Source organism: Danio rerio, chromosome 15 (genome assembly GCF_052040795.2).
Source record: "Danio rerio strain M-AB ecotype USA chromosome 15, GRCz13ab, whole genome shotgun sequence".
NCBI lineage: Eukaryota > Metazoa > Chordata > Actinopteri > Cypriniformes > Danionidae > Danio > Danio rerio.
In genome coordinates, this window is record NC_141035.1 from 23,429,976 (window position 1) to 23,454,149 (window position 24,174).

A 24,174-nucleotide genomic window follows, 5' to 3' on the forward strand; every position below is an offset into this window, starting at 1 on the left:
TTATCAAAATATGCTTATTCTGCAAACGTAGCCCTATATACATTGGTGGAGATCATGAATTATGTAGCCAGAAGTACGTATGGCTGCATTTTGTCTTTGATGACGATGTTCGAGTCCAGTAAAAAAACGATTCCAGAAAGCAGGTAAGACAAAAACAGAAGCCAAAAAAATTAAATAAACAATTAAATAACAATATGAGAATGTGGTAAAATTTGAAAACATGGTAAAAATCAGGCAAGGGCTTTTCTTTTTCTGGAATGCTTTAAAACTGTCGGTTGGGTTTAGGAAAGTGGGTGGGTGGGTAAATCTGTGCTTTTGAAAACACTATTGGTTGGGTTTAGGAAAGGAGGAGGGTGGGTCAGTCGATTAGCCAGTCATTCAGTTAGTCAAACAGTCAGTTGACAGCAGCTTCTTAGAATAGTAGGCACGAATGGCACTCAAGAGAGAAATTTTGAGATCTCAAAAAGCATACACAGCAACCTCTAGTGAACTCATGAAAACAAAAACTGCAAAAAAGCAGTACTTTTTTTTTTTAATGAGCCTGGGCTGTTTTTTTATTATGTGGTCACTATCATTTTATCTGTTTTCAAAGAGGGTTGATGTATAAAGAGTTCAGACGCAAAAGCATCTGTGTCAATGAGCTGAAATAAGCATTTCCTTACAAAATACTCATATTCCTTTGCTATGTGCAGATTAAGCAATTTCACTTTTATGTTGATGAACAGGTTCTTTTTATTGCATTCAAAGTGAAATAACTGAAAATAAACAAAGGAGGCTGAGGAAAAATGTTTATTTAAAAGAAAATTTCAGACGCCACTTAAAGGCTTTTGTATCTGAACTCTTCATAATTGAGTATTTGTACTTTTATTTGTGAATCTGCTATTGAAACAATGTTTCGATGAAGAGGGTCAAATCAAGAAAAATTTATTAGATAATTTCATTTAAAAATCATAAAAGTACACTACCAAAAGAAGGATCTTATTTGTTGAGAAAAGCAATTTTCTGTTTATAAAATGTTGTTCATCTAAACAATTCATTCATCAAACAACTTTTAAAAATGTATTACAGTTTCAACAAAAACATTAATCAGCACAACTGGTTCAACATCGATAATAACAATTGTTGTTTTGGTTGTGAAGTACTTATGCCTCCATGGATCTCTGCAATGACTCAAATAACTTATTGATAAAGTCATCTGGAATGGCAAAGAAAGCTTTGCAGGAGGTCATCAAGATTCTTAGGGTTCATCATTAATGGCTCTTCCATCATGTTATCCCAGACATGCTCAATAATGTTTATAAATGGTGACTGGGCTGGCCAATCCTGGAGCACCTTGACCTTCTTTACTTTGATGTGGAAGTATGAGGAGTGCTATCCTGCTGAAGAATTTGCCCTCTCCTGTGGTTTGTAATGTAATGGGCAGCACAAATGTCTTGATACCACAGGCTGTTGATGTTGCCATCCACTCTGCAGATCTCTCTTATGCTCCCATACTGAATGTAAGCACAAACCATGATTTTTCCTTCATTACACTTGACTGATTTCTCTGAGAATCTTGGGTCCATGCGGGTTCTAATGGGTCTTCTGCGGAATTTGTGATTATTAGTATGCAGTTCAACAAATAATTCGTCAAAAAAATCTTCTTTCTGCCACTTTTCCAAATGATCAACTTGAAGTCAACTTATTATTTGTTGCTCTTACAACATAATAATATATATTAATAAATTAAACATTACAAAGCTATTTGCGGAGGTTTGCTAATGAACGTTGGCTTGCAATATAGTCTAACTGTCTAATTTATCCTGTTTCCTTGATATTTGTGCAATTTTCTGTTAATAAAATGTTGTTCTTCTAAACAAACTATTCATCAAACAATTTTAAAAAATTTATCACAGTTTCAACAAAAACATTAAGCAGCACAACTGGTTCAACATTGATAATGACAGTTGTTGTTTTGTTTGTGGAGTACTTTGTTATGCCTATACATCGAACATGTAATAGACATGATGTCCTGGTGTTTCAACAAATTCAAGATTTTGTAGCTTACACAGAGTTGACACTTTCAAAACTTTCCCTTTAACATTAGTTTCAAAATTGTGAGGCAAACCTTAGCATATTTCACATTTAGAATGACTTTTACAATTAAAAGACATAACTTCACCATAGTCCCACTGACAGCTCCTGCAGAATTTACAAACTTTCCACTGGCAAAGCAAAGATAATAAAAGCAATAACTTAACAACGGAGCACAACACAAGTGTCAATCATGTTGACAAGCCCAAACACACCGAGTAAAAACACAAACAACAAATAACTAACAGTGACGACAAAAACAGCAGCCTCAACAACAGCGTAAATCAGCAAACAACAAAGCCTGTGACACTAAACAGTAAATCCATTCATGCGAGAGCTCGCAAATCTGCATTGTTTCTTCAGATAAGCTGGCTGAGACAACGTTTGGGGAAACATTGTGTAATCAGTCCTTTTACAGTGTGTAAAAAGTCTTATAACCGAGCAGATTGTCCCTCCCAATTTATCGCTCCACGGCACCCAGTTTTCTGATTCCTTTAAGGGTTTCCGTCTGTATCTGGGGCAGCAGCAGAGACTGGGCTCTCCATGCGGGGGGCTAGTGGGACAGCGCATGCCGGACACGACTGCAGGAAATGCCTGTATCCGGCTCATACAGCCAGCTATGTGTGCAGAGGAGAAGAAAATCGGTCCTTCATTTGTTTAACATTCAGTCAGGCAGAAAAGTGAACAAATAGCCGCAGCGAGGTCACCGCCGCTAAGCACACACAGCGTCTGCTGATACTTTAATGTTTAGCAGGAGTTAATTGAGCTGAAATAAGACGTCCGACAACATTGTGACCACGAAAAACCCCATTCCAGGTGGTAACTACTTAGTTCCTTTTCACATTGGGTCTTGGGCAGTACATATAATGAGATCACAGCATGAAGGGAAGGAAGATGTCAAAAAATGTTGCATTATTCAGCTGGTGTGGTAACTCTAGCTCACTGCATGAGCATATATCTTAAGCAGAGTGCACTGGACAGATCAGAGGGTCAGCAGACCTCTGCATTGTGCATTCCACTGGGTCTTTCAGAAACCGAGAGGGCATCCTTACAAGAGCCATCCAGATACGGGACCTCTGACCTCCTTACTCATCTGCTTGGTTTGGAGCATTTCAAAGGCTTTATAGAAGGTTTACAAGAGGAAGGTTTCATGTTTCCTAAGCTTTGCATCATACCACAATTTCCTGACTGTTCTCTGAAACACTTATTTGCAAATAAGCTCAGTTTCTGAGTCAGAGGCTAATTATTTTCAGTTCAAATGTGAGCTGTGTGCTCATCTGTTGCTAGCTATGACCAAGCAAACACTAAATGTTCCAATATGCTTCCCATTTGGTGTTTTTTTTTGTTTTTGTTTTTTTGAGAACACACTTTGTAGGCTCTTTTTGAAAACCAAAAGCTAATCTTCTGACAAAGTTCAGTCAACCACTGAAAAATAGTCATGTTTCGGGTAGGAAATAAGATTCATTTACTTGCCCCATTGGCAGTTAATTTTGCTTGTTTTAGGGAAAAACTCAGCTATTATTACTAAAAATTTTTGAAAACAAATCTACATTTTTTTTAAATACAGTTGAAACCAGAAGTTTACGTACACTATATTAAAAGGCACATAACCATTTAAAAAAAGTCAGATGTTAATGTGACTAAACTTTGTCTCTTTTAGCTAAGTTAGGATTATCATATTTGTTTCTGTTATGCTTAATAGCTGAATAATGAGAGAGATATTCTTTGAGAAATTGTTATAACTTTTCTTAAAAGTCAAGTTTACATACAGTATGATTATTATGTCTCTGAAAAATCTCAGATGATGGTGTCAAGGTTTTGGAAGTTTCTGATTGGCTATTTGACAACATTTGATTTACTTGGAGGCAGAATTGTAGAATAGTATATAAGGAAAAGCTCAAACACATGGCTTACTTGTGTGACAACATGGGAAAATCAACAAGCCAGAATCAACAAAAAAGCCAGATTACAATTTGCAAAATTACACTGGGAAAAAAAATCATTTTTGGAGACATGTCCTGTGGTCTGATGGAACTAAGATTGAACTCTTTGGCCATAACGACCAGTGTTACATTTGGTGGACAAAGGGGAAAGCTTACAAGCCTAGGAATACCATCCCAACTGCGAAGTATGGGGGCGGCAGCATAATATTGTGGGGCTGTTTTGCTGCAGGAGGGACCGGTCCACTTTACAGCATAGATGGCATCATGAAGAAAGAACATTATGTAGAAATACTGAAGCAACATCTCAAGACATCAGCCAGGAAATTAAAACTTGGTCACAAAAGGGACTTCCAAACAGACCATCACCCTAAGCATACTGCCAAATTAGTTAAAACGTGCTTTAGGGGGAACAGAGTGAATGTTTTGGAGTGGCCGTCACAAAGCCCTGACTCAATCCTGTAGAAAATTTGTGGGCGAAGTTGAAAAAGCTTGTGCTAGCAAGACAGCCAACAAAACTGACTCAGTTACACCAATTCTGTCAGAAGGAATCGGCCAAAATTGTGGCCCAAGTTGTGAGAAGCTTGTGGAAGGATACCCAAAACATTTGACCAAAGTTTTACAGTTTAAAAGCAAAGCTAAAAAATACCAAGGAAATGTATGTAAACTTTTGACTGTCTAGAAATTAATACAAAATTCTCAAAAAATAAAAAATCTCTCATTATTTTTGCATTTAGCAAATGTAAATCATTTAGGTAACCCTAACGGACCTAAAATAGTAAACGTTAGTGATTTACCATCAGACATTTTTTTCGTTGTTGTTGTTGTTGTTGTGAGGTTATGTTCTTTTTTTAGAGTGTATGTAAACTTCTGGTTTCAACTGAAGTCCAGATTTCAGAAAATGTTTCTTGATTTTTGATATTTATATAAATAAGACTACAGCTTTAAGAAAGAAAAGCATTTTTGCAGTTCAAATACTGTTATGTCAATATATACACAACCTGACAAAAGTCTTGTCGCCTGTCCAAATTTTAGGAACAACAAATAATAACAACTTGACTTCTGGTTGATCATTTGGTATCAGAAGTTTTTATACCCAGTTTTTATACACAGAAGAGGGAGAAGGCGGGCTGTCTCTGTCAGCTTTTCTGCACCATCTCTAGTGCCTCTTTTCTGCACGGAAGAACTGGACCAGTTATATGCACATGCCTAGAAACCTACATAGGCTTTAATATGTTTTCACAGAAAATCAGAGGCAAGAGACACTTGTTATTTTTATTGTTTCTGCTGCATATTTCTTGTCAAAGACAGCTCTTTCTGCGAAATGCCTCATTCATATGCAAAATACATCTCCTCAAACGCCAATTTCGGTTAGCATATAATTTCACAATTTCACAGAGCATACAAAATATAGTATAGAATATAAAAATATATATAGTAAAGAATGACTGTGAGGTAAATGATTCAACATCTCTTTAGGCAAAGCATACACAGCATACTAATAGAGAATCAAGGATAACTCTGGTGAGAAATGAAAAAAATTATATTTTCTACAAAAGCTATTTGTTTGCTATGTTAATGAGCTTAGAACTTAAACTTTAGCTTGCAATATAATATAAATGTTTATATTAATTTACTCAATGCATCCTGTTTCCTTGATGTTTTTTCTTCCTTGGTTTTCCTCTTTTATCCATCTCAGAAAGATGTATTTTTGTGATTATTGAGTGCAGTGACACTGCTTTTTCAGTCAACTTCAGTTATATCATACTGTACAAAGCATGCATTCTGCTGCAGCCCATTAACATAATAGTGCATTTTATTTATCAAATAATATATACATATGGGGGCTCCAGGTAGGCATAAGGTGGCTTTAGGAAGCCACTAAGTTCACTTATGCCATGGGCTGTCACATCACCTTCCTTAAAAACAGTGCTTCAACATTCTCAAACCATCCATGTATATTATTAATGTAACATAATTCAAATAGTTTTTGTTTAAAGGTTTTTTTCCCTGGTGACCTTCCACACCAAAACATACTATCACAAATCCTACACAATGTATTCCGCTCCCTTAAAGAGCCCATATTATGGGTTTTTGAAAATTCCCCTCCATGTAGTGTGTAACACAGCTCTAAGTGAAGCGAAGTATCCAGCTAAGGCTTAAATCTGTAAGAATACAGTGTTTAAAACGGTTGATTCATCTATAAAAGAGTCGACTCATAGTGCTTCAAACGAGTCGCCTTGATACCGACTCATTAGGTGTTTCGCCATGACGTACGAACGAAACCAAGTTATTCACGTGCACGCGCAAACCCGGGAGATTTCAAACCTGAGGCCCCGCCCTCTGACGCAGAAACCCAGACACACACACACACCCACAAACACACGCACACCCACAAACACACGCACACAAACATGCCGGTCGATTGAAGTCACACTGCAGATGGATATATTGAGTCTCTACCCAAAGATGAAACCTCAGCATTATAACCAAGCAGTTGGAAACTTCTGGAAGCTACATGCTACAAAGAATACTTCATCTGAGTTTGTTAAAGGAAGGATCAGTAAAGAGTAACTGATGGACGTCAGGATGGGTTTCTTCCATTTCTCAAGTGTAAGTACGTGCGGTTAAAGTTGTTGCCTCGTTTACTCTTGCTTGCAAATGTATTTAGTTGTGATTTGTTACTTGTAACCGCGTGTACTGTATCAGGTTAACTGGATATTTTATCTTATCGCGTGCAAAGTCACGTTAAAAACGCGACGCGTGCTGTTTGTTTATGGAGCTCCGTGCTAGAGTTCTGCTCCCGCGATTTATTCGGAAATTTATTCCCGCGCCGCAGAAATCTGGCGCGGGGACAGCCGCGGGAATAAATTTCCGAATAAATCGCGGGAGCGGTCGGTAACGGGTTTAATTTGGGACGGGAGCGGGCTGTCTAGCAATATCACGGATATTGCTATGCGAATTAGAAAGAGAGAGTCTGCGTGGTGCTTGTGTGTGTGTTAGTGCGCACGCGCGCGTATGAGAGAGAGAGAGAGAGAGAGAGAGAGAGAGAGAGAGAGAGAGAGAGAGAGAGAGAGAGAGAGAGAGAGAGAGAGAGAGAGAGAGAGAGAGAGAGAGAGAGCGAGCGAACAAACGAACGAACGACAGCTTGGCTGTCTGGACTGTATACTGGGTGATTTTTGGTTGTGTTCTTCGCTCTAGCGGGACCGGGCGCGGCGGGCAGAAAACGGAGCGGGTTCTCAGGCTAAAACCTGGCGGGTGCGGGTGGAAGCGGGAGCGTTGTCATCCGGAGGTGTGTGTGTGTTTTTGTGTGTGTGTGGTATGGCCAGTACACGACTGTCTCCTTCGTTCGGTTATCCGTGACACTATCCACTCGCCATAGTGTGGCAGCTAAAATCCACGTCTGCACTATCGAGCGTGTATGAACTGTGATTACTTTTTAAATTGCTGATTAGCTATTGGCCATTTCCCTCTCTGACTGAAGGCAGTCGACCAATCGCGACAGACTGTCATCGGTCCAATCAGCGCAGATTAGCTCCGCGCTAAGGAGGGGTTTGGGAACAAATGAATCACTGGACGATTCATACAGGAGTCGCTGGGATAATTAGGTAAAAATAAATGCAGATTATAAGACCATGAAAGTGTTTTTTGACCTTGCATGCATATTAGACTGTTGTTGGAAACCCTTACAACCAGGATATGACCCTATTTCATGTATAATATGGGCTCTTTAAAATAAAGTACGAAAAGGACATGTTAACCAAGGCAAGGCAAGGCAAAGCAAGGCAATGTAAGTATATTTATATAGCACATTTCATACACAATGGTTATTCAAAGTGCTTTACATAAACTAGAATAAAAGAAACAAGCATAAGAAATAAAAAACAAAGAATAAAAGTGATTAAAACAGATTAAAATATGTTAAAACAAGTTTTAAAGGAAAGAAAAGAAAGATATAATAGTGTGATCTGTCAGATGTAGTGGTTAACCAGTCAAACCACCACCTCTTCACAAAAGAACATTAATACTTTACAAAAGTTGATTTTGTTTTCTTGAAAATACTCCAGGCAGTTCTTTTAGACTACATATTTTCATTAAAGAAGCAGCACAAGGCTGCGAGGGATGCCAGTGCAGAAATAATAACTGACAGAGAATCCAACAGTGGATATTCTCTGCGGCTCGCAGTTCATAAAAAGATTTGGTGACCTCACCTAGCAGAATAGACTCTCTGCATAGTCAAATGAAGCCTTGCCTGTTGCAGAGCAAATAAACGCCAAGTCAGATTCATTAAAATGAGCAGAGCTACAGTAATACACAGTTAATATCGCAGCTGGCAGGAGAGCGACTGTCAGAGCCTCTGAGATATTCTTCATCTCCTTTCCTCTCGCTGCGACGCACACAAACAATACGCCTCAAACAACAACCTTTTCATACACCCACTATCCAGAGCATTTACTGTAGTGGTGAAATGTGATGCAGTGGCATGTGATGCTGTTTTATTGTCGGAAAAACTCATAAGTAGCCCACTTGTGAATTAGTCTATTACCTTCCTTTATACCAGCTGGGTCATAGTCAGGACAAGGTCTGCTAATCTGACATTTGAAGGAGGCTCAGTTTAATACAAGCTAAGCTTTTGTGGCATAATGTTGATTATCACGGAGAGGGAATGGTTTCATTAATAAGGTAATGTGAAAAATGCGTTAGCAGAATTTTAATGTGGGTTATTTAAACAAAATTGTGATCATCGCAATATAATAAATGCTACAAAAAAATTAAAATTTTTGTATTTTATTTCCCAGTCCATTTACCTTGACATTGTTAAATCAAGATACATTCATGTGAGAAACAAATTCAAATAAAAATTTAATTGGTTTTCTTAAAAATGTGTCAAAATGTAGTGAGATGATAAAAAAAAACTCTGGAGACTATTTTTTATTCAAAATAAACAACCCAGTTCTTACTTGTTTCCCAGTACAAAAATTTAATCTCAGAATAGCAAAATGGTGTAAAATATAGTTTTATTAATATAAAAACAACAAAATAAGTGAGATTATCAAACCCAGGCTCATTGTGGATATGTAGCTCTACATTTTTGGGGACAGCGAAATACATAACCAGAGGTACGTCAGCTCGCAGTTTTTGTTTTTACAAATTAACCAGAGGCCGCTGTGTACGCTTTGTGATGATCCTAAATCTTCTCTCGCTCATCCTCCTCTCTTGTAAATCTACCAGAGGGTGCAATACACACTTCATCCGACCAGGCCAGCTTGTTGTCGACTGACTAGATAACTGACTAACTGACAGAATGACCCACCTACCCCCTTCCCAAAACCCAACCGATAAGTGTTTTCAAAAGCAATATAGGAAAATTGTGGCAGAGTGATTTCAAGTTTTCAGCCTGTTTTTTATTTTATTATTTAATTAACTTTTTTTTTTTGCGTTTGTTTTACCTGGTTTCTGGAACCATTCTTCACCAAACTCGAAGCCAGTCTTCACGGTCAACTCCTCTCCATGTCCCAAGTCCATCGACGAATGCGATGAGCTCAAGTACAATTTGTCGGTACAGAATCATAATCAGAAAGAGCTTTAATGCAAGGTACAGTTTGTTCACACATACGAGGAATTTGTTTTCATGACAGAGGTTCTACAGTTCAACAGAATTACAGAGACAGGACAAAAACAACAAGAGAATAAATATTTAAAAATTTAGTATTTTAATATTTTACATTTAGAAGTAAGTATAGTGACTGCAAATATACAAATTGACAAGTGTATGTACAGGTATATTACCATAAGTATAACTAGAAGTATGCGGTCAACTGGTAGCGCCAAAAAGGACCAGAAGTTGTCATACCATCCCATAGCGGTTATTTTACAGACATACCTCTGGCAGCATAATTCGCGCTTTCCAGAAATGTAGACGGAGTACAAACAGTTTCAACAATGAGCCTGTGTTGGAGATTATGGTTAAAACAAGAATTTATTTTTATGGGACAAGATCTTTTTCAAGCATTTTGAAACTGTTCAAAGTTATTAATAACATGATTACACTTCCCATCTCAATTCTATCAACGCAGTCGCTGACACATATAAACAGCAGTAAGCAGCATGAACAGTCAACAGATAGATTTAGATAAGTACATAAAATGGATTGCAAATGTTTATTTATCTGAAATCAAATGCTCCAAAAGCACTATGCATTTGACTAACCATACGCAACAGATTGGTTCTTTAATAAAACCTGACACTTAATTGTCTTTCTTCCTCAATTTTCGAGCAGCCAAAGGATTCATTGCTTCATCCGATGCCTATGTGGCGAAATATGAGCCCAATCAAGTGTCGAGACGGTTCTGGAGTCTTTATAAATGTGCATGGTCAGACTTTCTGCCGGTCAGTATTGAGGACAATAGCACTCTCTGGTCTGGGGTGTGTTATACTTTCTGCCGGCTCAGTGTCTGCTATGTGTCCACAACCCACAATCCCCTGCTGTGGTGCTGCAGTCCCAGCCTCTGCTACCCAGGGGAAGGGGATTTGTCACTTTGTGCAGAAGCCCATCAGTGCTCTTCTCCAGTGGGCTCTGGTTACACTGTCTCAACACCATCTGCCCTCAGTGGCACTAAGCCAGCGGGGTCTCTGGCTGCTCTGCTGAGAGCACTCGAGTCAGAATGGAGCTCACTACAGCTTAAAGCATGCTAGCTAACCATTATGAGCATTTACTAATAAAAGGTATACTATGAGACTGAACACTTGATTCTGATTGGTTGTTGAATGTTATAATGTAAGCAGCTGTTTTTGGAAACAAATATCTAAAGTTGTTCTAGACAAATGCTGACTGCATTGCAGTTTCATAGCACTACACCAAATAATTTAAAGTTATTTGTAGCCTAAAAAAGAATCAAAAGATAAAGACACATAAGTACACATAGAGATTCTTCAAATTAAAGGCTGTAAACAGGATGTTTTCACACGAAACAACCATTTTGGTTCCTCTATTATATGAATAAGAATAACCTATGTTTTCCAAGGTTTTTCAATAGATCTTATTTATGGTATTAGTAGATTTTAACATTCATAGAACCTTTTCATTCCACAGAAATGTTATTATATGCAAGAAACACTAAAGCTAACCCGCATTTTAAAGTCTGCATGAATCGGAAACTGCAAACCTTTTTTTTTTATTGTGACGCAGTTTCTAGAGAAACAGATTGTTAAATGAGAAAACAGTGGGCGTGGCTTGTTTTTTATATTGCGGGATGATTGGCTGTAGTAAAGGACGTAATCTGAGAATTTAACTGAAAACAAATAGGAAGTGCATTTTCAGATTTCAGATTTTATACTACAAGGGCAAACCTTTTTTTCTTAATGACATGCACAGATTAATTGTTCACCACAAAACTAGCAATGTGAGCTAACAAAATCAATATATATATCATTATAAGTCTTACAAGTCTGACTTATATCTTATAAGTCTTATAATATATTTTTCTCACTGTTTTCCAAATGCACTTATCTATATATTAGATTAGAAGAGTTTATTTGGAAAAACAAATGACTAATTTTATGGTCAATTTCCAATCTCATGTTTTTTTTTTATGTTGTGCATTGAATATTAAAATTCTAAAACAAAAATAACAAAGTAACTGGAGATTTTTAAGTAGAGATTTTTTTGAAATCATGTTTTTACACTGAATATTTCGGTTTAAATACAAAAAAAACACGTAATTTCTAAACAGTGGCAATATCTGTTTTTGGAAATAAACTGAAATATTCAGTGTAAAAACATGATTTCTGAAAATTTCTAAAAATCACCGCCTACTTTGCTATTTTTGTTTTACATCCTGGATAGAAAATGAATCTTTAAGCTTATATTGAGTACAAGCACTTCTTTACATTATCTTTAAATTCTCAAAAGAAATCTAGGGCTGAGTTTCCCTATTGCAGCAGCTGAAATGGTTCATTTGAATTGGAATTAGCCCAAAAACTAAAGCCCAGAGGATCTGCCATCCTCACCATACCCAAGAGAAAACAACTGCAGGCCTGCAATCTGAGCCCACTGAAAGACATGTTCTCCATCTCTCTGCTTCATGCCAACTAAAGGTTCTTTGATGAAAGTAAGTTGGCATGGATTTAGTGAGTTTGACTGCCAGCCTGCACCGCTTCTGTCCATACACGTCTCAGTGATGCATGAACACTCATCTGTGTTTGCCTGAGTCTGCATTTCTGAACACACACACAAACACTGAGGATGTTAAAACAATGACAGTGTATGCACTCTCTCCCTATTTTAAATAGTCTGACTGCTAATGTACAAGTATGCCCTTCGTAAAGATCTATGATGTCTGTTATGATTCCACAAAAAATATATTTTTATTTTATTGTCACTTTTGTAAATCATTAAATGAATAAATAAATTCAAATTTAAAGTGCACTTATTTTATGACAAAAACAATCTTTTACAACTTCTTGAAAAAAGCCTGTGCTTGTTAATTTAAATTAATTAATCAAATTTAAATAAAAAATAGATGGTTTATAATTTAATTTAGTTTTATTTATTCATTCATTCATTCATTCATTCATTCATTCATTCATTTTCTTTTCGGCTTAGTCCCTTTATTAATCTGGGGTTGCCACAGCGAAATGAATGCCAACCAGCATATGTTTTACACAACGGACGCCCTTCCACCTGCATCCCATCACTGGGAAACATCCATACACACTCATTTACACAAATACACTATAGACAATTTAGCCTACCCAAAAAACAATCATAAACAAAGAAGCGGTCCACAAACCCAAACAAGGCAATAAAACAAAGAAAATGCTTAACAATGTATGTGGCAGTAACAAAACTTTGCAATGACTAAGGTTGTATCCAAAATTGCATACTTCCATACTATATAGTATGCTAAAGCCAGTATGCGAGCCAAGAAGTATGTCCGAATTCACAGAATTCGAAAATCAGTATGCGAGAAGTACCCGGATGACATCGGATGGAGGCTACGCTATTCCATGATGCACCGCGTGTAGGTCACGTGATGATAATAAATGGCGAATGTAGTACTTCTGAGTTCCATTCATACTGCTCACATTCATACTGTATAGAATCTACTTTTCTAATGGCCGAGTAGTACATTTTAATTCAAATGCAGTACCTACTGAGTAATAGCCAGTTTTGGAAGCAGCCTGAGTGTTTCAATAGTGTGTGTAAAGTGCAAATAACATGCAGCTGTGTGTGTCAGTGTCCAGACTGAGATAAGCTGCAGCAGTTAATCAGTCTGAACTGGCGCAAAGCATGGTGTATAGTCCGGGTGAATGGCCGGTGGAGTGCACATATAGCTGAAGTGCCCTCTAGGGAGTGGGTACTACAGCTAATATTTGTGACACTAATCCCACATTGCTATAGCATGTGCATATATGATAATATTTGTAGAATTTAATCTTGAACAAAGTCAAACATTGCAACTGACCCTGAGCAAGGGGACTTTTGCAACAGCCCATAGTTGCAACATTAATAAAAATATAATAATAAAAAACATTCTAAATTATCAGATTGGAATTTATTTTATTCTTAATTATAATCAAACTAAATGTAAATTGGTTCAATTGCTCATTTGTTGCAAATAACAACCACGTTTTGGTCAATTGGTAGGAATACAAAAAAAAAAAAATGTGAACAAAAATATTTGTATTAAAAGTATCTGGTTGGCACCAGTGGTGTAGTGGGCAGTGCATCAACACATGGTCTCCGGTGCTCACGGCAATCTTTAGTTCAATTCCCGCTTCGTGGTCCTATGCCAGTCCTTACTCTCTTTCCACTCCCCATGCTTTCCTGTCAATACTCTCTACAGTCCTATTCAATTAAGGTGAAAATCCCTTAAAAAAAAAATTAAAATAAAAAAGCACCTGTAGAAAACAAACTCTTTCATCCCTCTGACACTTAAACCGACACTTGCACCAGTTTTGCATATTTACACGAGACACTTTTTATAATCACTTCATATCTCAAAAAAACAAAGAAATATGTGCATTTATGAATTGTGCTTTACACAGGTGAGTGGGCTCGACAAACCACCTGTAGAAACACTCTTCTCTCTAAAAAAACATACATCCCCCCCTTACTCTAGCACTTAATTCTCTGAACACTTATAGCTCCTTTTGATAATTACCACTTTTTGTGTCTACTGTCTCTTCATTTTGATTCACTAAATGCCTCCGTAATTGTAATTTGCACTTTGCGCAAAAGCATCTGCCAAATGACAAAATATAAACATAAAAATCTCCACTTAACTAACCTTTACTAAACTAACTAATAAAAAAAATATTTGAAATGAAATTACAACAAAACTGTAATGATATTGTAATTGCACTAAGTTAACAAGACAAGCTTTTATGTCAATATTGTGATAAGGGTCATGATTAAACTTTCTAGCTAGATACAACAGATCAGGGGTTTTTGGACTCTGGACTTAGGACTCTGTCCTGGAGGTCCCCAGTGTCCTGCAGATTTTAGCTTCAACTTGCCTCAGCACACCTGCAAGGGTGTTTCTAGAAGGTATGAGCTTGATTAGCTAGCCCAGATGTGTTTTACTGGAGTTGGAGCTAAAATCTGCAGGGTACCAGACCTCCAGACCTCCAGGACCAAGATTGAGAACCCCTGCAACAGATTTAGACCTTGCTATACCTATTTAAAGCTAAAACAAACAAAACAATCTACAAAAACAAACAAACAAAAACAGTCCAGCTCATTTCTGAATGGAGGAATAATATATATAATAGTATGTTACAACCATCCCCCATTCTCATCTTCCACTGAAAACTGATGGAAAGTAGCCTACACTGTTAGACATTTCAAAGGGTTTTTACAGTAACTTACTGGCAACACTGTTGCCAGTAAGTTACTGTATTTTAGATTTACAGTATACAACTGTAAATCCGTTTACAGTATGTTACCGTAGTGTCTGAAAATGGTTAACTACTCTAAAAACCTAAGTTAACAGTTAGCTACTATAAACCTTTTAATTTTGTCCTAAATATTTTATAATATAATTTTATTAATATTATTTTAATATTATAGACCTAAAAAAGACACAATTACAAAATGTTAACAAAATAAACACTCTTTATTTAAAACATTGGAGATGCTTAAAACAAGCTTAAAAATGTGTAAAAACATTACATTTCAATCATTCAAAATATTTTATTTTAAGAAAAAAAACATTGAAAATGACAAAGCACATTAACATACATGTACAAAACTAATTTAAGTGTCTGACCTGCATATTGTTGAGAAAAAAAACCCCAATTGTACTAAGTACTACTGACATTAAACCAGACACAATTACAAAATATTCCATTCTTTAAAACATTAATAATGCTTAAAGCATTTAAGGAAAATGTGTGAAAATTACATTAAGCAATAAAATCAACACATTAAAAATAAATAAATCACACAAAGCACTAGAACATACATGTACAATAAAAATTTAAACTTCTGAATTGCATATTGTTGGAAAAATAAATATTTGTAACTATTAGCCGACTCAGAAACAACCCAACTTTAAAATATTACTAATTCTGGTGTCAAATGCTCAACAAGGTCTGAATTCACATGTTCAAATGCAATTCATCTTTATTTCTATTGCACTTTTACAATGTAGATCAATAATGTCAAAGCAGCTTAACATAGAAGTTCTTGTAAATTGAAGCTGCTTCAGTCCAGTTTTCAGAATTGAAGCAGTAAATGTCACTGCTGAAAGTCCAAACACTGAAGAGCAAATCCACCGATCCACCAATCGTAGCCAAGCGATCCAGTGGCGACAGTGGCATGGAAGAAACTTCACCAACTGACGAAAGTGTAGAATAAAATCCCTTGAGAGATACCAGGCTCAGTTGGGCACGACCAGTTCTCCTCTAGCCAAACTTGTGCAAGGCCGCAGTCTAGGCACCAGAGGCTTGAAAGTTCACCAGTGGGTGGTCAGGCTGGCCCATTGGATCAATGCGGAAACTCATTGATCACGTGTGTCTTTTAGGATTCACTCCTCCATGACCACCACAGCATCTGGTCAGGATTTGGCCCAGTCCAGGATTATGAAGAACTCTGGATAAGGACAAACAGACTAACATAAGCATAGAAGAAGCTTGTTTAAAAAAAATAAATCATATACTGGTTAATTATTTTGAAGCATGGCAGCTAGGTTGGGCTAGTTTTCAGCTGGTACTGAGCAACTGGCTCCTGCTCATAACCTGCTCACTACCATGTTTAAAAGATAACTAACCAGAATGTCCTGTTTATTTTTTTCCCTAACAAGGTTTTACAAAAACATTGTAGCATTTGTGATGGGTTGATTCACTGCAGGACAGATTAGACTATTTGTTTTATGTATTCCTAATAAACTAAAACTGAATGAATACTGATAAAACTATTGAGAGTGTCTCACCTAATCCAAGTTCTCAGTTAGCTGGTGAAAGAAGGATAACTCACTGTTGTTCATGGTTGTCATTCTCTTCACTACTTCTCCTGCCTTCTTCTGGCTCACTCTGGTTGTTGCTGTGCATTTTGTTTCATCCTCTGGAATTATTTATACAAAAAATTGTATTATTTTATTTATTACAAAATATTTAGGCAACATGAAATGGGGAAAAAGACATTTAATACATAGACAAATGCATGTATCCCAATACTAATTATTGTATTTTGAAATGTCTGACCCATGACAGACCTCAATCTGCTCAAAAATATTATAAACAAAGATGAAAAAAAAACCTACTAAATGGTTAAATAAAAAAGGGAAAACGATTTTTTTATTTAGCTAGCAACTAAACATGTGACACATTTTGTATTAAAAGTAACGTTAATATATTGAGAAACAAATAGATGTACAGTACTTACTGTTGTATGAGGTCCAGTTTGCACAGGCAGGCTCCCAGTATTCTATATTGAGACCATAAAAAAGCCAAAAATACAGATAAGAATACCATGCTACAATCCACAACCTCCACACAACTTTTTTTTATTTGTTTACCTTGGTTGCTTACTGGTCTTATAAGGCTGTGCTGATCAAGATGTTCCTCTGAAATGCTGTTTGTTTCTTCAGACAAAACCTGCTGCTGTGCCAGTGCCATATCTAAACAGAAAAAAATATAATGGTAACAATTATGTTAAACTAAATGTCAAGAGTTGTGATAAAAAAATAATTAGCAAACAATAAATAGCAAAAAGGTGGTTATTAGCATAATGCATAGAGGTAAAATTGGTTTTATATTAGCAGATTCAGACTTCCCCCTAAATAATTTAATTTCATAAAAGTATTATTTGCAAACTCTAAATAGCGAAATCATTTTAGCAGCTAATGACTATCAAAGTACAACATGCTCACGGTCAAATAAACAGTGTTAATGTTGATTTCAAGTCATACTGGCATGATAATTCTGATCGAATATTCAAAGTAACATGGTAAACAGTATAGAGTCTTCTAAATGAACGAATGTGCGAATATAAAACCAACTTTACCTCTATGCATATTGTAACGTTATAGATTTACGTTAACGTTCTTATAAGGTTACGTCGCGATGTTATTTTCTCAAGCTAACGTTATAAGTTACTCTAAACCAGAGAAAAATAAGTTCACAACATCTAATATATATAGTATAAATCAATATAAGTTAAACGTTGCACGTTAAAATGAGTTTGAGTCCAATTCAGTATAAACTTAGCTCAGTTTAGCTAACAGTTAACATTACCATTTTAAGATCGCTTCAGCCAATGTTGCCGAGCAAACAAATGCTAATAGAGGTGCTCAAATCAATGTCGAGTGTTGTCAGCACAGACAGACGCGCTTTTACCTGGATTATTTGTTGGTCTTTCATTCATATTCTTCTGGGGGAAAACACTCTCTGCCGGACCGTTGTCTCGTGCTAAGTGTCCTCCAAAACTGTCTGCATACCTCTGGTTCCCTCCTAAACCAAAACCCGCTGCAACACCGGTTCCTATGTAAATAAATAAAAAGATATGACGAGAACAATGGCTAATAGTCATAAACAGTCTTATTTAAAGTAATAGTAGTGTTAATGTAATAAATTAAATAAAGGTAACATCTTAATAGATGATATATTTCTCAAATGGGTGAAATAACGCCAAGCCAGAGAAAATAATAATAGCCAACTTTATACTTTACTTTGTTCTATTCTCGTCCACAAAACATTCTGTAAAATGAAACACTGCCTCAGCTTACCAGAGTAAAGTTTGTTAAATCCAGTATGTTCTTCAGGCACACTAATAAATTGTCCTCCAGAATTGCTTCAGGGTCCTCAGGCAAAATGTGGTGCAGAGTAGTGGAATCGCCGCAAGGTGGCGTTGAAGCAGTTGTGGAAAATACAGTATAATACACGAATTTTTACAAATACAGTACATCGCTGTATATGTTGTTCGACGTCACACTAAATTCCCATAATGCAACGGTAAATACAGTTATTTACCGTAAAAGGAATTTGCAGTATTACACTGGGTGAAATACAGTAAATAACTGTGTAATTTACAGAAATGTCTAACAGTGTATGCAGGCCAACTTGCAGATTATAATTTTACATATTTAGACAGCTGCCCTGTATAAATGCTTATCTCACAATTTACTCATTATTATTATCCCTCAAGGTGAATTTCTGTTTAAACAGAAGTGGAAATGGCCACGACGTAATGGAAACGGCATTGTTTACAGCCTATAGGGATGGTAATTAAGCGCTTGGATAAACAGAGAGTACAAATGGCACCTTCTCACATGTATCATTACGTAAACGTACACCCCCTGTTGGAAAGCAGAGATCAATAACGTCTGGAAATATCAACATGTAAGTGTTAGCATAACTGCGAGTTTACTTATCTGAAATCCATATTTCCAGCTTAACATTGACATTAAGTCTGCGATGGCACCACAAAAAGGAAACACTCACTGAAAACACACGACAACAGAAAGCCAAAGCGGAAAACAGTGCGGCAGCAATATATCTAAATATTTGAACTTGTGTGCCAGATCAAACTCAAGCCAGATGTCAGCTGGAAATCACCAAATGTTCGAGGTTTTTCCCTGAGATGATCAGATCTGCTTCCAATTTAGTGCAGCCATTTTGGGATCAGAAATATATTCATTGCATTCAAAAAAGTTTGACCTTAAAAACACATTATTCTTTTCTAGGTTTGTGTTTCCTGTATGAACATCCATCTTAAAGTGATAGTTTTTAAATTAGCAGTTGCTATTAATTCCATCACGAATTTGATATATATGCCATACGTGAAAATACAGTTTTAGGATAGCTAATATATTGTAAGCATATATATATATATATATATATATATATATATATATATATATATATATATATATATATATATATATATATATATATATATATATATGTACATATTTGTAATTGCAGTGGTTGAAAATATATATGTAAATGGCCCTCTTTGCAGTATTTTAAATTATATGTTGCACATATGACATATTTTTATCTATGTGAGATAAAAAATTTAACTTGTATCATTTACGCATTTACATTTGCATACACTCACTAGCCACATTATTACGTACAGATTTCTAGTGTTGGACCCCCTCTTGCCTTCAAAACTCTCTTAATCCTTCACGGCATAGATTCAACAAGATACTGGAAATATTCCTCAGAGATTTTGGTCCATATTAACATGATAGCATCAATCAGTTGTGGCAGATTTGCCGGCTGCACATCCCTGATGTGAATCTCCTGTTACAAAATTTGCGCTAATGAAAAGTTGTACAGGAGTACCCAAATAAGAGTGTATATTGCCATATATTAACTTTTTATATTTAAGCTGCGGTCACACTGCACTTTTCTCCCCATAGGCTTCCTATTCATAGGCACGTGAATGCGTTAGACTGGAAACGCAAGCTCGTTCGACAAGTTTCGCAGTTCACTGTTGGAAAGTTCAAGCTTGGTGAAGTCTGACCTGCAAAAGCGCATCACATGATTGCGTGAAACCAATTGAAGATCAGATCATGACCTCTCTGGACAGAAATTTTTAAAATATGGAATAATCGCTCGCTTTTTTTAATGTCTAATTGTCTTTTTTAATCCCGCCTCTTTTCGCAGCGCCGTACAACAGAATTTTGCACGCACATACTTTAGTGTGACCGCAGCATCACTCACCAGAGTGACAGATATGTCTGATTTTTTTCTTTCTGTAAAAAATTAAGGAAGCTTTTTGATCTGAAACTGGGGTCCTTGGTGATTCATAAAAAAGTAAAAAATTAAGAGTAAAGAAATACATATACAGAAAAAACTAAATTAATACCTGTGGCTCCTGGTGATACATTGAGGTCTTAAACAAACATTCTTTAAAGCATTATTAGTGTTAATTCAGATATTTAGATGAAAAACGAATGGAGTCGTTTCACTTCATAATAACTCATTATCAACAGCTTTCTTTTCTTTTCTTTTCTTTTTTTATTGTTGTTGACCTACACTTTTTGGATCATCAACAAGGACCATAATTTCAGCAAAAGAATCTCCTTTAGTATGATATATATTGGATGGCCATACGTAAATTAACAGCAAATTTGAGCGAACGATCCATTTGAGATGCTCTGAGACATTCTACTGTAGGTAGTGTAGTTAGAGATCAGATCAGGAATCATCTATAAGATAATTCCTGGAGAATGAAGTTAAACTTTAATGACCAAGTAAAATAAAAGATGAGTCTGAACGAGGTATGTTTATTATCTCTAATTCTTATCAAAATTTATAAAATCCTGAAATTTTTAAGTGGATACAAATTAATTGAATAAATCCCTTGTTTTACAAAAAAAAATTTTTGTACACATTTATTCATTCATTTTCTTCTTGGCTTAGTCCCTTTTTTTAAACTTATCCGGCATATATTTTACCCAGCAGATACTCTTCCAGCTGCAATCCAACACTCAGAAACACCCATACATTTTTGCATTCACACACATACATGTCTTTCGACTGCAGAAGAAACCGGAGCATCCGGAGGAAACCCACGCCAACACGGGGAGAACATGCAAACTCCACACAGAAACGCCAACTGACCCAGCAGAGGCTCGAACCAGCGACCGAAACAAAGTTTGTACACATTTCTTCCCAAATCTGTCTGACATAATTGTTCCAACATTTTTACAGGTTGCTCCATTCATTAAGTGTGAAAAATAACTACATCTGTTTAATTGGTTGCTCTTAATTTTTATTATTGATTATTTATGCCAGTTTCTTTGGAGGTGGTGATGTTGTTCTCTTTAACGATTCTTGCTTTGTTTGCAGATTATTCATGTACCTTTTAAAAATTCTTTGGTAATCAATTAAAGGTCCTGTAAAGTACTATAAAATGTGCATTTTAACTCTATGTTTGACGTAAACTCAACTGAAAAACAAGGAGGTTGGCACAATAGCCTAGTGGTTAGTGTGCTGACATATGGTGCAGTAGCACTTCAGGGCGTCCTGAGTTCGAATAACACCTAAAAGACATTTCCTATCCCTACCCTCTCTCTCCCACTTTGCTTCCTGTCTAAAATGCTGTCCTATTTACTTAATAAAGGCAAAAAGGCCAAAAAAAAAAACAAAACAAAACAAAGAGACGATGGAACAAAGTTGCCCCTCTCTTAATTAAAAAGCAGCCAATAGTGTTTGTGTTACTCACAGCTCAGCCAGTGAGAGAAGCGTCTTAACGGGGGCAAGGCATTCAGATACTAGAGAGCATTTCATGGGTCACAATCTTATGAGAAAGTGAAGTATAAGGTGATGTAAAAAAAAACTTAGATCTATTTAGACGGAAGTGACAAACTGCAAGCTTTACATGTTTGTATCAATTTTATATCTCCTAAATACAAATTTAGTCACAGCTTTGAAGTACACCATCATATAAATGTCCTTAAAACTAACAGAATGAAACAAGCCTCTAATTTTATTTTATTTCTTTCTTTCTACTAAAACATTTCAAAATAGGATGTTTTATGTTCAACAGAAGAAAGTCAGTCAGCTTTGGAACAAAATCAATAAATAATGACAAGGTGAGCTACTCCTTTAAGAGTTTAAGACTGGTAGTAGTAAAAAAACAACAAAAAAACTATACTCCACTGGGACTCGTTGGACACTTACACAAGAAAATAAATACATCTGACCACGGACAGAGCCTGACCCTGCATGTGTAAATGAGCATCTGTGTTCAGTTTTGACTCTGCAAAAATATGCAAAGATAAAGTGTTTCAGACTGACTGAAAACCAGTAGCTGTGGCTTTTTGTGAGGTGGACTGCGAGCAGTTTCTGGTCAAAGAGTGTGGTGAGAAAGAGTGCACAGCAGCGAGACTATACACAACATCACTGTCATATTAGCAGAACAGCACTGCTCTCTGACAGCTTCAGAACAACATGCCCAGTGGGAAGAGGAAGAGTGAGCATGCACACACTGTGCTGATTTTGCCAACCTTTTTAAAGACACAGCTGAAAACACTTCAGCCCCAAAGCACTGCAATTTAAATAATAGTTGTGAGCGGTGACGTCATAAAGTAAGAGGAAAGATGTAAAAGCAGCTATTACCAATAACATATGTTAGCGGCAGAATGGAAGTTCTCAAAGAGCTGTATTTAAGCAACAGTTCATTCTGATTCCTGAATCTAATTGGTTTGGGTCATATGACGATCTACCAGTATTGCTACAGGAATTGCTTCACAGTTTGTATCACTTAGCCTTCAGCCTCATGGCGAATGACCACAGATTGTAGTTTTAAGTGTACGAATGTAGTTTATATAAACTTCAAATATGTAGTATAAATAATATGCCATGATAACTCACTTCAACTATTTCAGAGATATGAGCTCCAGGGCTTCACCAGCTGTTCACTGCTTATTCATCCCACTGAGAGCAGACTTACATCAGCCTCTTTTTCTGAAACCAGGTGGCTCTGGTGTTAGTTTCTGTTGTGTTTAAACTGGGATAACACTCATTAACAGTCAATTTTTAGTGCTTTAAAACAGAGGAAATGACACCATACTCACACTGGGGATAAGAAGCTGTTGAATAAAGCCATTTTGTTTTATGTGCACACAATAGTATACCTGCAGCTTGATAATATTCCAATTGAAGCACTGAAGGAATATGGTCTGTTTTGAGGATGTTGTTATTGGACTTAGAACAAGCCATGATCACTGCTGTCCATGGAGGATAAGGGAGCTCTCAGATTACACCCATATATATATATATATATATATATATATATATATATATATATATATATATATATATATATATATATATATATATATATATACATATATATATATATATATATATATATATATATATATATATATATATATATATATATATATATATATATATTAAATTAGTATTATATTAAGATATATATTACATTTTGAATAAAGGTGTTATGGAACGACATGAGGGTAAGTAATTAATATCGTTTCATGAAGATATTTTGTAAAAATCCTACCATAATCTCAGGCCATGTCCACACTTAAACTATTTTGTTTAAAACACATATTTTTCCCTTTGTTTTGGCCTTACGTCCACACTAAGACAATGCTTTTAGCAAGCGAAAACGTATCTTTTTAAAAACTGATCAAAGTGGATTTGTCTGAAAATGCTGTTTTTTTTTTTTGCAGTAATGTGACCAATTCAGCTATTACGGTGGACAACACTGTAAAGCACATGTTTTGAATGCTGTACATTTTGACCGTTTTATTAAAGATTAATGGCAGTCGCACATGCTTCATATTGCCTCTTTTCAGCAGACGAATACCGTTTACTAGGAGCTACTGTATTGTTCAGTAGCGGAAGCAGACAGTTGTGACATTTTGCTGCTATGTTTCAAAGAGATGGAAAGTAAATAAACAGCAGGCAAACATGATGCAGGAAAAGTGTCTTACAGCTGAACTGAATGAAAGTGTTTTCAATCATTTCAGTGTGGATTACGGAAAGAATTAAAAGCAATACTGTGGACATGGAGCATTTCTAAACTAAATTTATCTGGATTAGTGTAGTTGTAGCCTCAATTTTAGACTAGTTATGTGCTTTGCCAAGATCTTAATTCAGACATCTTTAAATGTTATGTTTACATTTTTTTTGAATCCTCAGATTCCAGATTTTTAAATAGTTGTAT

General features: G+C 36.1%; 2 protein-coding genes across 6 annotated transcripts in view; one reads left to right on the forward strand and one right to left on the reverse strand.

Moving 5' to 3' along the window:
* Nucleotides 1–24,174, forward strand: part of LOC147833651 (uncharacterized) — a 734,785-nt gene that overhangs the window by 702,504 nt on the left and 8,107 nt on the right. The gene's annotated exons all lie outside the window — the stretch shown is intronic.
* LOC147840641 (uncharacterized) lies at nucleotides 15,115–17,936 on the reverse strand. Of its 5 annotated transcripts, none has more exons than XR_015944986.1 (6): nucleotides 17,856–17,936; nucleotides 17,049–17,137; nucleotides 16,903–16,944; nucleotides 16,495–16,581; nucleotides 15,396–16,110; nucleotides 15,115–15,281 (listed from the first exon to the last, which is right to left on the reverse strand). XR_015944986.1 is itself a non-coding variant. In XM_087283415.2 (5 exons), the coding sequence occupies exons 1-5, from the start codon at nucleotides 17,881–17,883 to the stop codon at nucleotides 16,076–16,078; spliced, it is 294 nt and encodes a 97-aa protein (XP_087139541.2). In that variant the 5' UTR covers nucleotides 17,884–17,936; the 3' UTR covers nucleotides 15,115–16,075. The 5 variants fall into 5 exon arrangements, 2 of the variants coding, with proteins under 2 accessions (XP_087139541.2, XP_088507335.1); XR_015944985.1 differs by having other exon boundaries at nucleotides 17,036–17,137; XR_015944984.1 differs by having other exon boundaries at nucleotides 16,451–16,581; nucleotides 17,036–17,137.

Coding starts and splice junctions, on each gene's coding strand:
- LOC147840641 (XM_088651209.1), bottom strand. CDS start 17,883: ATGAATGAAAGACCAACAAATAATCCAG. Junction 17,138..17,855: donor AAGACCAACAAATAATCCAG/GTAAAAGCGCGT, acceptor TTTTCTGTTTAG/ATATGGCACTGGCACAGCAG. Junction 16,582..16,902: donor AAACTGGACCTCATACAACA/GTAAGTACTGTA, acceptor AAATAATTCCAG/AGGATGAAACAAAATGCACA.